Source organism: Podarcis vaucheri (assembly GCF_965113315.1).
Source record: "Podarcis vaucheri genome assembly, chromosome: 7".
Classification (NCBI taxonomy): Eukaryota; Metazoa; Chordata; class Lepidosauria; order Squamata; family Lacertidae; genus Podarcis; species Podarcis vaucheri.
This window is the reverse complement of record NC_138765.1, coordinates 90,375,408-90,391,472: the sequence shown is the minus strand read 5'-3', so window position 1 is coordinate 90,391,472 and position 16,065 is coordinate 90,375,408. Positions and strand designations below refer to the sequence as shown.

The 16,065-nt window shown below is 45.7% G+C and overlaps 1 protein-coding gene across 3 annotated transcripts in view; it reads left to right on the top strand.

Moving 5' to 3' along the window:
* The window catches only part of FER1L5 (fer-1 like family member 5), a 102,114-nt gene that overhangs the window by 52,209 nt on the left and 33,840 nt on the right, over positions 1–16,065 (top strand). For 2 of the 3 annotated variants that reach the window (XM_082229649.1, XM_082229647.1), the window contains exons 31-34: positions 5,268–5,345; positions 12,475–12,656; positions 14,625–14,786; positions 15,866–15,964. In XM_082229649.1, the coding sequence (XP_082085775.1) occupies positions 5,268–5,345; positions 12,475–12,656; positions 14,625–14,786; positions 15,866–15,964 (521 nt within the window). The remainder of the gene's footprint in view (positions 1–5,267; positions 5,346–12,474; positions 12,657–14,624; positions 14,787–15,865; positions 15,965–16,065) is intronic. The other variant, XM_082229648.1, reaches the window with a different exon arrangement.

Genomic DNA, 16,065 nt, shown 5'->3' with positions numbered 1-16,065 from the left:
GATAAGTCCCACGATTGGAATGTAATAATGGGGGGATACAATCTATTTCAGAGAAACAGACCAGACAAGAAAGGAGGAGGAGTGGCGTTATATGTCAGGGATGTGTATACCTGTGAAGAGATCCAAGATTTAGAACCTCAAAGCCAAAGTGAGAGCATTTGGGTCAAAATTAAGGGAGAGAAGAATAACAGAGACCTCATTGTGGGAGTTTACTATAGATCCCCAAGCCAAACGGAGGACATAGATGATGCCTTCCTGGAACAGATGGCCAAGCATGCAAAAGGAAGGGAGATAGTAGTAATGGGGGACTTCAATTACCCGGATATTTGTTGGACGTCAAACTCAGCCAAGAGCATAAGGTCAAACAGATTCCTCACTGGCCTTGCAGACAACTTCATTGTCCAGAAAGTGGGAGAAGCAACAAGAGGAACAGCCATTTTAGATCTGGTCCTAACCAATGTTGATGACCTGGTTAGTGGGGTAGATGTGGAAGGATCATTAGGCGCGAGTGATCATGCTCTTCTGAAGTTTACTATATAGCGGAAAGGAGCAGCCAAGCATACTAGGACTCAATTTCTTGACTTTAAGAAAGCCGACTTCATAAAACTTAGGGAAGTGCTGGGTGAGATCCCATGGACAGCAATACTAAAAGGAAAGGGAGTTCATGATGGCTGGGAGTTTGTTAAGAGGGAGATAGTAAAAGCACAACATCAGGCAATACCAATGAGACGGAAACATGGAAGGTGCCTAAAGAAGCCAGGGTGGCTATCTAAAGAACTTTTAACTGAATTAAGATTAAAAAAGGATGTGTACCAAAAATGGAAAAGGGGGGAAACCACCAAAGAGGAATTCAAACAAAGAGCCAGCACGTGTAGACACAAAGTCAGAAAAGCTAAAGCACAGAATGAACTCAGGCTTGCTAGAGAGGTTAAAAGCAACAAAAAAGGCTTTTTAGGGTATGTTCGTAGCAAAAGGAAGAACAAAGAAACAGTGGGGTCACTCAGAGGAGAAGATGGTGAAATGCAAACAGGGGACACAGAAAGGGCTGAACTACTCAATGCCTTCTTTGCCTCAGTCTTCTCTGATAAAGAAAACAATGCCCGACCTGAAGAATTTGGAGCAAATGATTCAGCAAAGGAAACACAGCCCAGAATAATTAAGGAGATAGTACAAGAATATTTGGCCAGTTTAGATGTATTCAAGTCTCCAGGGCCAGATGAACTGCATCCAAGAGTATTAAAAGAACTGGCAGATGTGATCTCAGAACCACTGGCAGTCATCTTTGAGAATTCCTGGAGAACAGGCAAAGTCCCGGCAGACTGGAGGAGGGCAAATGTTGCCCCTATTTTCAAAAAGGGGAAAAGAGAGGACCCAAATAATTATCGCCCAGTCAGTCTGACATCAATACCAGGGAAGATTCTGGAGCAGATCATTAAGAAAACAGTCTGTGAGCACCTAGAAAGGAATGCTGTGATCACCAATAGTCAGCATGGATTTCTGAAAAATAAGTCATGTCAGACTAACCTGATCTCGTTTTTTGACAGAATTACACGCCTGGTAGATGAAGGGAACGCAGTGGATGTAGCCTACCTTGATTTCAGCAAGGCATTTGACAAGGTGCCCCATGATATTCTTGTAAAGAAGCTGGTAAAATGCGGTCTTGACTATGCTACCACTCAGTGGATTTGTAACTGGCTGACTGACCGAACCCAAAGGGTGCTCATCAATGGTTCCTCTTCATCCTGGAGAAGAGTGACTAGTGGGGTGCCACAGGGTTCTGTCTTGGGCCCGGTCTTATTCAACATCTTTATCAACGACTTGGATGATGGACTCAAGGGCATCCTGATCAAATTTGCAGATGACACCAAACTGGGAGGGGTGGCTAACACCCCACAGGACAGGATCACACCTCAAAACGACCTTGACAGATTAGAGAACTGGGCCAAAACAAACAAGATGAATTTTAACAGGGAGAAATGTAAAGTATTGCACTTGGGCAAAAAAAATGAGAGGCACAAATACAAGAGGGGTGACACCTGGCTTGAGAGCAGTACATGTGAAAAGGATCTAGGAGTCTTGGTTGACCATAAACTTGACATGGGCCAACAGTGTGACGCGGCAGCTAAAAAAGCCAATGCAATTCTGGGCTGCATCAATAGGAGTATAGCATCTAGATCAAGTGAAGTAATAGTGCCACTGTATTCTGCTCTGGTCAGACCACACCTGGAGTACTGTGTCCAGTTCTGGGCACCACAATTCAAGAAGGACACTGACAAACTGGAACGTGTCCAGAGGAGGGCAACCAAAATGGTCAAAGGCCTGGAAACGATGCCTTATGAGGAACGGCTAAGGGAGCTGGGCATGTTTAGCCTGGAGAAGAGGAGGTTAAGGGGTGATATGATAGCCATGTTCAAATATATAAAAGGATGTCACATAGAGGAAGGAGAAAGGTTGTTTTCTGCTGATCCAGAGAAGCGGACACGGAGCAATGGATCCAAACTACAAGAAAGAAGATTCCACCTAAACATTAGGAAGAACTTCCTGGCAGTAAGAGCTGTTCGACAGTGGAATTTGCTGCCAAGGAGTGTGGTGGAGCCTCCTCCTTTGGAGGTCTTTAAGCAGAGGCTTGACAACCATATGTCAGGAGTGCTCTGATGGTGTTTCCTGCTTGGCAGGGGGTTGGACTCGATGGTCCTTGTGGTCTCTTCCAACTCTATGATTCTATGATTCTATGATTCTAAGAAACCACTGGTAGCCCTGATTGACCCCACATTGATTCCTGAACTCCAGAAATTTCCCCAAATATGATCATTAATTCTTTGGCAAATAGTGCATTCAAAGCTTACATGGAGCAATCATAAATCTATAGAATACGTGACATGGTTTCTATGTATGCCACCTTGAACTCCTTGGAGGAAAGGTGGAATATAAAAGTAAGTAAAAAAATTAATAAAATATGAATTTAGGAACTGTAAAATGATGAGCCAGGCTTGGGCTTTAGGGGTATCCAAGACAAAGGACTGTTATCCAGAATAAAAAAAATTCCTTCCAGTAGCACCTTAAAGACCAACTAAGTTAGTTCTTGGTATGAGCTTTCATGTGCATGCACACTTCTTCAGATACACTGAAACAGAAGTTGCCAGATCCTTCTATATAGTGAGAAGGTGGGGAGGGGTGTTACTCAGAAGGGTGGTGGGAATAGGAGATTGGCAGATAGCTGAGATGAGCCTGTTGATGACTCTTAACGACTGTAATAGGTCTTACAGGAAAAGGCAAGGGGTGAGAGGGTGAGAAATGGTTTAGTCATGTATAGTGAGATAAGAATCCAATGTCTTTGTTCAGCCCAGGTCTTTCCATGGTTTTAAGTTTGGTAATGAGTTGTAATTCAGCAGCTTCTCTTTCCAGTCTATTTCTGAAATTTCTTTGTAGTAAAACTGCTACTTTGAGATCTTGTATAGAATGTCCTGGGAGATTGAAGTGTTCTCCTACTGGTTTCTCTGTTTATCCAGAGACAGATTTAAAGCAGCGCATCTGCTTCTACCACACCAGGCGCTGAGCCTAGAGGGTGACACAGGGCTCGCAATTATAACATAGTGAATTGAGCAGAACGGAGGGCGAGAGGAGGGCAGTGCTGAACTTTGGGCTCACATAGGGCACTTCTGAAATATGAAAGGCCAAAGTCCACCCCTGCTGTTACCCCTCCCAGATGTTCTCCCCTTTCTCCAGGACTTGGCCAAACTGCTGGATCACCTCCAGATGTGACACTTGGCTGTTCTGTGCCTGCCAAGAGCAAATGCAAAACCAGTTTGCTAAACCAATTTTGATGTACCGTATTTTTCGCCCCATAAGACGCACTTTTTCCCCTCCAAAAATGAAGGGGAAATCGGGGTGCGTCTTATGGGGCGAATGCCTGCAAGCCTCGTGCGCCCGGCAGGAGGTCCCACCGGGTGCGCGAGGCTTGGGGCGGCAGCCTGTTGCCCGAAGCACGGGGAGCCCTCTGGAGGGCTCCCCCTGCTTCGTGCGAGTGTCTGCAAGCCTCGCGCACCCGGCAGGAGGTCCCACCGGGTGCGCGAGGCTTGGGGCGGCAGCGGACTGCTTGCGCGCACCAAGAAGCTTGGGGCAAGCTGAGCTCAGCACGCCCCAAGCTTCTAGGTGCGCGCAAGCAGTCCGCTGCCACCCCAAGCCTCGCGCACCCGGCGGGACCTCCTGCCGGGTGCGGGAGGCTTGGGGCGGCAGCGGACTGCTTGCCGGCATGCAGAAGCTTGGGGCGCGCTGAGCTCAGCACACCCCAAGCTTCTAGGTGCGCGCAAGCAGTCCGCTGCCGCCCCAAGCCTCGCGCACCCGGCGGGACCTCCTGCCGGGTGCGGGAGGCTTGGGGCGGCAGCGGACTGCTTGCCGGCACGCAGAAGCTTGGGGCGCGCTGACCTCAGCTTGCCCCAAGCTTCTGGATTAGCGCAGGGGTCCGCTAGCCCTGGGAGAGGCGCCCGGCTCTCCCACGCTAGCGGAGACCTTGCCGACACGCAGAAGCTTGGGGCGCGCTGAGCTCCGCACGCCCCAAGCTCCTGGTGTAGCGCAGCGCACCTGGGGGGGGAAATAAATTTTTTTCCCTTTATTTCCCCCCCTAAAATCTAGGTGCGTCTTATGGGCCGGTGCATCTTATGGGGCGAAAAATACGGTATTTTAAATCTATATAAGTTACTTTGATATGAATTGAAAGCTGATCTTCTGATGGGTCAAAATGCCTAGAGTGTCCTTGTTTGTGCCATTTTCTGGATATTTTCTCCCTGTTCTGTTTTTCGTTTTCAGTGGTCACCCGGCATTCCATGGCCACTGAGAATGCTCAGCACTTATTGGGCTGTATTGAGGCAGACGCATCCTCAGCGGGGTGGTTGTATTTTGAAAGATTCTTTTCTATTTCTGTCAACCTTGGGGTTCTCCCAAGCATTCTGGGGCATAACTCATCCCCTGAGATGGAATGATATTGTGGACAAGAAGACTCTCTAACAGAGCAAGTAGGGAGTTTGCAGAGAATTCGGACAAAAACAGAAGCAGGAGCAGAAATTGCTGGTGTTTGCGAATTTATCCCATGTCTGGAACGGTGCTTCCCACTCCACCATTTGCAATGCATTTCCTTTGCATTGAAATGAAATGGAAAAACGTTGCCTTCCTGCATCCCTGTTTGCAAGTCTGGGTGGTATATTGTAGCCAAACTAGAAGGAAAGTGCAGGTCTTTCTTCTTCTTTAAAAAAAAGACATCCTCCTTTCAGATCCTGTCTATTTCCAGTTGCGCTGCTACATCTACCAAGCAAGAGACCTAGTTGGAACTAGTGCTAAGAGTTCTGCAGGTAGGTGCAATGGAAACAAGTAATTGCATTGCAGGGGCTGGACTAGATAACCCCTGGGGTCCCTTGCTACTCTAATCATTCTATGATTCCAAGTCCTCTGCCCTCCCATGCCCTCTCATTCACTCCTCCCTGTCCTCATCTCTTTCCTCACAAGAGGCCATTTCCCCAGAGGCACTCGAATGCCTGTGCTACGCTTTGAATTTAGGAGGGGCAGAATCTTGGTGTCCCCTCCCATTTCAGACCACAGGTGATTATTATTTTTCTGGAGCTCAGGTCAGGGCAAAAAAGCTGTGTTGCAAGAGATCCAGTATTGGATCTCCTGCCCTCTTCTTCTTCAGCATTATCTTCATCTTCATCTTCGTCTTCATCTTATCCTCAAATCATGCTCAGACTGGATCAGGGCAACAGTGCTGTTTTTAAAAAGCCATTTCCCCATCTATTTTTTTTATGATATTTATTGCTTTTCAAACAATTTCAACACAACACTACAAAAAAGAAGAAAAAAGAAAAAAGAAAAAAAGAACAATACAAATACAATACACCACATACAAAACAAAACAAAAACAATTTAAAAACACCTCAAACATTTTCACTATCCTATAGATTCACTTATTTCAACAACCTCCTCACACCTCCCTTTTTGTATTCCACTTCGGTTAATTGTTTCAGCAATTCCTTTCCATCTTCCTGTTTTCTATCCTATAATTATCTTAACACATTCTTGCCTTATTTTTTCCTTTAATTTTTTATTAATCTATTTATACTTAATTCCTTGTAACATTTCTACTAAAGCCATATAACTTCATTCCAACATTCTTCTAACATTCATTAATTTTACCATATTTCTGTAAATAGTCTTTAAACTTTTTCCAGTCTTCTTCCCCCGACTCTTCTCCCTGGTCTCGGATCTTGCCAGTCATTTCCGCCAATTCCATATAGTCCATCAAATTCATCTGCCATTATCCAACACTTCAGTGCTTTCAAGAAGCAACCATTCTCTCAGCCAGCAAAAAGCAGATGGTTCACAACAAAGTTTAGGGGTCTGGCACAGCAAGTCCACCTCCTTCTTTGGCATCCGTCAATATCTTAAATTTTACTCGTGGCTTCCTGCCCTGCCAAACAAATCTAGAGATGTCCCTCTGCCACCTCCTGAAACAATCCATCCCATCCAAAGCTTGCAATGTTTGAAACAAAAGCAACATCCCCGACAACACAGCCACCCTCATCCCCACCACAGCAACTCGGCCCAACAATAACAACTTCAGATTTGACCATATTTCCAAATCCCCCTTCTCTTCAATCCAACGTCCTTCACAGTTGTCCTTGAATAAATTCACATTTCTGGCGGTCATACTAACCCCCAAATACCTCTCTTTCTCAACCAATGTTAGTCCTGTCTCCTCCTGAAACTCTGTCAAGCTTTCCTTTTCCTCAGGTAGGGCTCTGATCCTCAAATTCATCTGTTTCTCTTTAAGTTTGTGTGCTTGTGTGTTTCTTTGTGGCTGATTAGCTGTTCCCCCTGTGCGAAGGTCAGAGGGGGCAGGGTTTCTGTTGAGGCAGGGGATTAGCTGTGGGAGGAGCTTATCAGACCTAGCAGGGCAGCAGTTGAAGAAGGAGCAAAAAAGGTTTTCTTGTGTGTTTCTTTGTGGCTGATTAGCTGTTCTCCCTGTGCAAAGGTCAGAGGGGACAGGGTTTCTGTTAAGGCAGGGGATTAGCTGTGGGAGGAGCTTATCAGACCTAGCAGGGCGACGCGCGCAGTTTGATCCATCTTTTAGATTTAGGGGAGCGAGTCTCAAACGTTTGTTGGGGGAGACCTAGGTTTTTTTCTTGTGGGGGGGAGTTATTTGTCCTGTCTTCACACTTTTTATGATGAAGGACCGCTGCAGCCACCCCCAATGACACGTTCTCAGGATGGAGGGGGAGGGAACAGCTGCAGTCGCCTGGAGTTCCTGCGCAATGTTTGCCATCTTGCCAAAGGTTGCAGGCAGCTTTACCTGCAGCAATTGCATGTTGATTGCCCTCTTAAAAGACAAAGTCCAGCAACTGGAGGAACGTGTAGCTACGCTCCAAAGAATTAGAGAGCTGGAGCTCTTCTTGGAAGCAACAGAGCACACCGTCTCCACCAAGGAGGAGACAGGGGACTCCCCTGAGAAGGAGGCTAGTTCACCAACACAGGAGCCAGATATATGGAGAAACGTGACTCAAAGAAGTAGGAGGCCCAGGGTTCGCTCTGATTCTTTAGAAATGCACAATCGCTTTGAGGTCCTCTCCCCTAGCATGGAAGACGAAGAGCAGACTCCATTTGAGGATCTCTCCCTCATTACAGTCGATCAGGTATATGAAGACGAGCAGCAAAGTCAGTCCTCAGGGAATGTGCAGGCGACCTTGGAACGGACAGCTCACGGAAGAACCCCGACCAAACCTAAGAGGAGGTGTGTAGTGGTGATAGGGGATTCCCTACTGAGGGGAACAGAAGCAGTGATCTGTGGGCCTGACAAGATGTCTCGGGAAGTGTGCTGTCTCCCCGGGGCTAAGATCCAAGATGTAACTGAACGACTGCAAGGAATCATAAAACCCACTGACGAATACCCCTTCCTCTTGGTTCATGTGGGAACCAATGACACTGCAAGCAATAGCCTCCAGAAGATCAAAAGAGACTATGAGGCTCTCAGCAGGAAATTGAAGCAACTAAATGCACAAATTGTCATCTCATCTGTCCTCCCAGTTGAACGACGTGGCCCAGGGAGAGAGGGAAAAATCGTGGAAGTGAACAGCTGGCTTCGCAAATGGTGTAAACAGGAACGGTTTGGATTCTTAGATCACGGACTGCAGTTTCTTGAAGATGGACTTCTGGCAAGCGATGGGCTGCACCTCACAACGGTTGGGAGAAATGTTTTTGCCAAAAATCTCAGAAACCTCATCAGGAGGGCTTTAAACTGACTAATGTGGGGGAGGGAGACAGTGCTCCTGAAGGTAGGAGTCTATCAATTGATGAAGATGATCATCCAAATGTCATAGACCAAATGGAGCAAACAGCACGCAGACCTAGTGGTGGGAGGAAAAAATCCTTAAATAAGAGACACGGGGGAATGATTAATGGACTTCAATGTCTGTACACTAATGCGCAAAGCATGGGAAATAAACAAGATGAGCTTGAGCTCTTGGTACAGCAAACTACATATGACATAATAGGCATCACTGAAACCTGGTGGGATAAGTCCCACGATTGGAATGTAATAATGGGGGGATACAATCTATTTCAGAGAAACAGACCAGACAAGAAAGGAGGAGGAGTGGTGTTATATGTCAGGGATGTATATACCTGTGAAGAGATCCAAGATTTAGAACCTCAAAGCCAAAGTGAGAGCATTTGGGTCAAAATTAAGGGAGAGAAGAATAACAGAGATCTCATTGTGGGAGTTTACTATAGATCCCCAAGCCAAACGGAGGACATAGATGATGCCTTCCTGGAACAGATGGCCAAGCATGCAAAAGGAAGGGAGATAGTAGTAATGGGGGACTTCAATTACCCGGATATTTGTTGGATGTCAAACTCAGCCAAGAGCATAAGGTCAAACAGATTCCTCACTGGCCTTGCAGACAACTTCATTGTCCAGAAAGTGGGAGAAGCAACAAGAGGAACAGCCATTTTAGATCTGGTCCTAACCAATGTTGATGACCTGGTTAGTGGGGTAGATGTGGAAGGATCATTAGGCGCGAGTGATCATGCTCTTCTGAAGTTTACTATACAGCGGAAAGGAGCAGCCAAGCATACTAGGACTCAATTTCTTGACTTTAAGAAAGCCGACTTCATAAAACTTAGGGAAGTGCTGGGTGAGATCCCATGGACAGAAATATTAAAAGGAAAGGGAGTTCATGATGGCTGGGAGTTTGTTAAGAGGGAGATAGTAAAAGCACAACGTCAGGCAATACCAATGAGACGGAAACATGGAAGGTGCTTAAAGAAGCCAGGGTGGCTATCTAAAGAACTTTTAACTGAGTTAAGATTAAAAAAGGATGTGTACCAAAAATGGAAAAGGGGGGAAACCACCAAAGAGGAATTCAAACAAATAGCCAGCACATGTAGACACAAAGTCAGAAAAGCAAAAGCACAGAATGAACTCAGGCTTGCTAGAGAGGTTAAAAGCAACAAAAAAGGCTTTTATGGGTATGTTCGTAGCAAAAGGAAGAACAAAGAAACAGTGGGGTCACTCAGAGGAGAAGATGGTGAAATGCAAACAGGGGACACAGAAAGGGCTGAACTCCTCAATGCCTTCTTTGCCTCAGTCTTCTCCGATAAAGAAAACAATGCCCGACCTGAAGAATTTGGAGCAAATGATTCAGCAGAGGAAACACAGCCCAGAATAACTAAGGAGATAGTACAAGAATACTTGGCTAGTTTAGATGTATTCAATTCTCCAGGGCCAGATGAACTGCATCCAAGAGTATTAAAAGAACTGGCAGATGTGATCTCAGAACCACTGGCAGTCATCTTTGAGAATTCCTGGAGAACAGGCGAAGTCCCGGCAGACTGGAGGAGGGCAAATGTTGTCCCTATTTTCAAAAAGGGGGAAAGAGAGGACCCAAATAATTACCACCCAGTCAGTCTGACATCAATACCAGGGAAGATTCTGGAGCAGATCATTAAGCAAACAGTCTGTGAGCACCTAGAAAGGAATGCTGTGATCACCAATAGTCAGCATGGATTTCTGAAAAGTAAGTCATGTCAGACTAACCTGATCTCGTTTTTTGACAGAATTACAAGCCTGGTAGATGAAGGGAACGCAGTGGATGTAGCCTACCTTGATTTCAGCAAGGCATTTGACAAGGTGCCCCATGATATTCTTGTAAAGAAGCTGGTAAAATGCGGTCTTGACTATGCTACCACTCAGTGGATTTGTAACTGGCTGACTGACCGAACACAAAGGGTGCTCATCAATGGTTCCTCTTCATCCTGGAGAAGAGTGACTAGTGGGGTGCCACAGGGTTCTGTCTTGGGCCCGGTCTTATTCAACATCTTTATCAACGACTTGGATGATGGACTCAAGGGCATCCTGATCAAATTTGCAGATGACACCAAACTGGGAGGGGTGGCTAACACTCCAGAGGACAGGATCACACTTCAAAACGACCTTGACAGATTAGAGAACTGGGCAAAAACAAACAAGATGAATTTTAACAGGGAGAAATGTAAAGTGTTGCACTTGGGCAAAAAAAATGAGAGGCACAAATACAAGATGGGGGACACCTGGCTTGAGAGCAGTACATGTGAAAAGGATCTAGGAGTCTTGGTTGACCATAAACTTGACATGAGCCAACACTGTGACGCGGCAGCTAAAAAAGCCAATGCAATTCTGGGCTGCATCAATAGGAGTATAGCATCTAGATCAAGGGAAGTAATAGTGCTACTGTATTCTGCTCTGGTCAGACCTCACCTGGAGTACTGTGTCCAGTTCTGGGCACCACAGTTCAAGAAGGACACTGACAAACTGGAACGTGTCCAGAGGAGGGCAACCAAAATGATCAAAGGCCTGGAAACGATGCCTTATGAGGAACGGCTAAGGGAGCTGGGCATGTTTAGCCTGGAGAAGAGGAGGTTAAGGGGTGATATGATAGCCATGTTCAAATATATAAAAGGATGTCACATAGAGGAGGGAGAAAGGTTGTTTTCTGCTGCTCCAGAGAAGCGGACACGGAGCAATGGATCCAAACTACAAGAAAGAAGATTCCACCTAAACATTAGGAAGAACTTCCTGACAGTAAGAGCTGTTCGACAGTGGAATTTGCTGCCAAGGAGTGTGGTGGAGTCTCCTCTTTTGGAGGTCTTTAAGCAGAGGCTTGACAACCATATGTCAGGAGTGCTCTGATGGTGTTTCCTGCTTGGCAGGGGGTTGGACTCGATGGCCCTTGTGGTCTCTTCCAACTCTATGATTCTATGATTCTATGATATGAAGTTCAATCATAACAAATGTCAGTTTATGTTCATCAAGTTGTCCTTGTATGGATGGGGCTCTCTCTCTCTCCAGTTGAATTGCTTTAAATTCAGCAGCAAGGGTTTTCTCCTTGACTTCATCCACAGTTTGCCGTATCAGAGTAGATTCCTGTATCAATTTCTGGATGGTTTCTGTATTGGTATTCACCTTTTGTCCCAGATTTTTTAAACTTTCTACCATTAAGTCTATTTTAATATTTCATCACGTCTGTTTTCTTGTGAAGCTGTTCCAGCGAATCGTTTATTTTCCCTAATACAACCGCTAAGGCCTCTTCTGTCAACATCCCATCTGTTTTTTCCTTTCCATTTGCCATAACACTTAAGAGACTCAAGGTCAATCCCAGAGTCTCACACTTCTTTATCTTGCAGCTGGAAATTTCCCTAGCCCAGCTCCTATAGAGCAACCAATTTCAAAAGCTTCCACTAGGGGAAACAGTTTCTATTTGTATAACCAGTACTGTCCTCTTTTAAACAATGTTCCAATAATCCAAAGTTAGTTTCAATTTTCAGTTACTTTTACTCCTCTTTAAAAGCAGCCGGAGACAGTAGAAACAATGTATTCTCTTGTTTAGCTACCTGTCAATGAACGTTCTAAACGCTGTCAATGAACATTCCAAAAGACATCGATCCTGCTAGCAGCCCGTTTCCAGGGTCAGAGCGGTGGTATTTTAACTGTCTTGACTCTCTCCTACAGGCATATTCAGTCCACCACTTCCCCCCCTCTTCGCCATTTTCCCATCTAACATCCCCCCACACCCTCCCAATGTTGCTTTTAGCTCCACTTAGGAAAAAGTACAGCTATCTATAGATCATTCCTCTCTCCTCTCCCTCCCCATTTGCTTTAACAGCTGCTTTTGCAGGGGGGGGATTTAGAGCAGGAAAGTGGCCTGGGGGAAAGAGTTGATGCTTATAGCTGGGCCAATCCAATGGTGGGTGGGGAGTGCAAATGTTGAGAATTCTCTGTTGGGGATCCCCAGACTCACCCACCTTAAAACTAGAGTTCCCAAGAAAGAGGGGGGGTGAATGGCAATTCATCCATTTTAAGCTTATAGCGTAGTGTTGTCTTGGGAAACATGTAGGTGATATTTGACTCCGTATCGGTAATTCTTCCATCTCCTGTTATTTCCTCTCTGCTAGATCCTTTGGCCCACATTTCCTTCCTTCACATGAGCCAACATACCCAGACCATCTCTGGCACGCTGCACCCCTGCTGGGACCAGACCCTTATCTTTGAAAACATCTTGATCTATGGAGACCCTCGAGCAACTGAGCAAGATCCACCTGTGGTGGCCTTGGAGGTCTTTGACTTTGACGCAAGTGTATGTGCATAGGAAGTTTCCCTACGCTGAGCCAGACCATTGGCCTGCCTGGCATGATGTTATCTGTATGCTGACTGGCAGCGGATTTCCAACACAGTCTTTCCCAGCCCTACCTGGAGATGCCAGGGATTGAGCCTGGGACCTTCTGCCTGCAAAGCAGATGACCTCACCCTGAGATAGGCATGGGGCTCTCGCCACAGGCCCATGAAGTCAACAGAAAAAGGTGGCAAGGAAAAGGGCAACTGAAATTCAGGCATCTCTTTTCTGGCATTATTAACCTGTGGTAACAGCACCGTGGACAGTCCAGAAGGCATTCCTGGGTGCTTTCCCTCCAGCCTTTAACTTGAGTAACAACTTAAGAGCCCTGCTATATCACACCAAAGACCCACCTATTCAGGCATCCTGTTTCCCAGTTAGTCCATCTCCAGGAAGTCCACAAGCAGGGCAGGAAGGCAACAGCCCTCCTCTTTCATTTATCCCCAGTATCTGATATTAAGAGGTAGACTACCTCTGAACGTGGACGTTCCATTTGGGTATCATTTTTAATAGTCCCTGATAAGACCCCCCTCCTCTATAAATTAGTCAAATTGCAAATGTGGCAAAACACCACATCTCATAGCAGTGAATTCCATGCAACATATGTCAACAAACACTTGCTTTAGTTTGGGGTGACTACCGTATTTTTCGCTCTATAGGACACATTTTTCCCCTCCAAAAATGAAGGGGAAATGTGTGTGCATCCTGTGGGGTGAATGCAGGCTTTCGCTGAAGCCTGGAGAGCAAGAGCGACCGACCCCTCTCGCTCTCCAGGCTTCAGGAAGCTATCCGCAAGCCTTCGGAGCGCAGCGGGAGTTCCCGCTGGGCTCCCAAGGCTTGCGGATAGCAGGCAGCAGCCCGAATCCCGGGGAGTGCATTGCGCATTTCCCCCCCAAAAAAACAAAAACCTAGGTGCACCCTATAGTCCAGTGTGCCCTATAGAGCGAAAAATACGGTGATTTTTTTTCAGCCCAGGAGCCAAATTCATTCTTGGTCCACTTGCTGGGGACCACAGGTCAGTGTAACCTTCTAGAATAATTGTGATTTCCAAGGATGCTTTTGATAGACTTTATGTTTCCCTCTTAACAAAGAAATCACTCTCAGACTACTGAGTAAACAAGAAAAAGACAATGTTTACTCATATCAAAATACTTGCCAGAATTCAAGAGCTATACTGATGAAAATCAGGCAAGCAATAATCCTTAAATGTTACAAATATCCTTAAGTCCAGTTCAAAATGGAGATTGCTCTCTGGTAAGGATGGAGAAGAAATTTGATTTGGTTCACATTTAAAGGCAAATCTACCTAATTCACACTTCTCAACAACACACAAACAGAAACATGCCCCCTTCAGAATTCACACTTCTTTGAATTTTGCAATGTAGTTCTCCCTCCATGTAACATGTACAAAAATGCATATGTTTGAGTAAAGTGTTCATAAAAATATATGTGAAAATAACATAGAAAAATGCATTATATTAGGAAACACTGCTTTGCAGAAATGTAAGTGTTAGGCAACTAACATGTATACAGTTAGGAGAAATTTGCACTGAGACGCATATGAATTTTCATGAGAACTTTTTTGAAAATGAAAAAACCACAAACTAATGTGGAAATGGGGAGAACTGAATGTAAGATCAGAAAAGAGAGAAACTGAAATTGATGGATTCACCCATTCCTAGTCTCTTTTAAACTTGTCCTTTCCCATCCGGTGCCCTCCAGCTGCTTCGGACTGTAATTTCCACATTGGGGAACAACTAGATTATAACACCAAGTACAGTCTTCAGCATGTCCAACATTTCCTGTCTGTTTGCTTTCTCACCCTACACTATTGCCCACATACAGGCAGCCAAATCTACTATTGCCTTTTAACCACTCCTCTTGCACACCTACCCTGGAAAACCTTCACCCCTTGTTCTGTGTCTCTTTCAGGGCCACTCCCATTATTTCATGGGAAGGAGCTTATGCATCCCAAGTGTACACCTGGATCTCAGCTCACGAAGACTACCCCGCCTCCAGAAGTATACAATCATCAAAGAACAGGAGGATTCCGGTCAGCTCCTGGCTGCTTTTGAGCTTCTGTTGGACAAGAAGGTAACAAATTATACCTTATGCCAGGTGCGTTAGTACCATGGACTGGTGGGATGCAGAGGAATGGTGGAACTAGCAGGAGAACTCTCAAGGGAATAAGGCACAGAGTCTGGGCAGTGGTGGTGGGACAACAGTGAGTGGTCACTGGGAGAAGTGGGAGAAGCCTGGAAAGCAGTGTCAGAAGCTGGAGAGGTAACAGGGCTTAGTGAGCTGGGAGAGTCTGTGGCAGAGTCCAGAATCAGAGTCATAAACTTAAGCAGGAAAGTGGGATGAGGGAGGCCAAGAGGCAGAGATGAGTCAGGCTGGTGCAAAGTGACAGGAGTCCGTCCCCCCCCCTTCCTGCTCCGACAAGCTCCCCTCTCCTGTGGTCTCCCAGGAACACAAGAAGCATGAAAAGGGTGGGGGAAAGGTTGACTTCATTGCAGACATTGTCTCCAATTGCTTGAGAAAACTCCTGGAGAGGAGGGAACTTAGATGGCTGTGGTGAGGCAGAGACTTTCAGGCTTGGCAACTGATCCAGGAGGCAAGACCTACCAGACACGAGCTGCTGTGCTCATTGGGCCTGGCATTCCTCCAAATCTGTGCAGACTCTGTTCTTGCTAACAGAAAGTTCACTCCATCTTCAACGGTGTGATTTACCGCTGGCTCACTCCTGACATTTAGGTACACCGGAATAAACCCAAATTAAGCTACAACTCCTGAAAAGACTGAATAAAAGAGTCATGCAGTCGCAAGCAACAATTTTCTTTGAGTTTCCCAGCGGCTCTAAAGCAGCCTTCACTATCCCTGGTGCCCGCCATATATTTTGGACTACAGTCCCATCAGTTCTACTCCTCACAGCCACCTTCCCTGGGGATGATGGGAGTTGTAATTCAAAACATCTGGGAGGTTCGAAGGAGCAACCTGCTGCCCCAGCAAAAGAAATTTGTCTACTACACCCTACTCTCTAGATTTCTACTCTCCAGATTTGCTCTCAGGGGCTCTTAAAGCCAATAGTTATCCTCCAGAAAATGTCATTCATCACTGGCTAAAAAAAGAAAAGTAGATCTCTGTTCAACAGAGCTCTTCATCTTCTCTTGCAGGATGGATCCTTAGGAAAGCTTCCACCACCTGCATGGAAGGATGGGACATACATAATCCCTAAAGGAATCCGGCCCATCTTAAGGCTGATGGCCATTGAGGTGAGTGTAAAGCCACAAGATGATGATGATGATGATATTATTATTATTATTATTATTATTATTATTATTATTATTATTATTATTATTATTATTACCCTGCC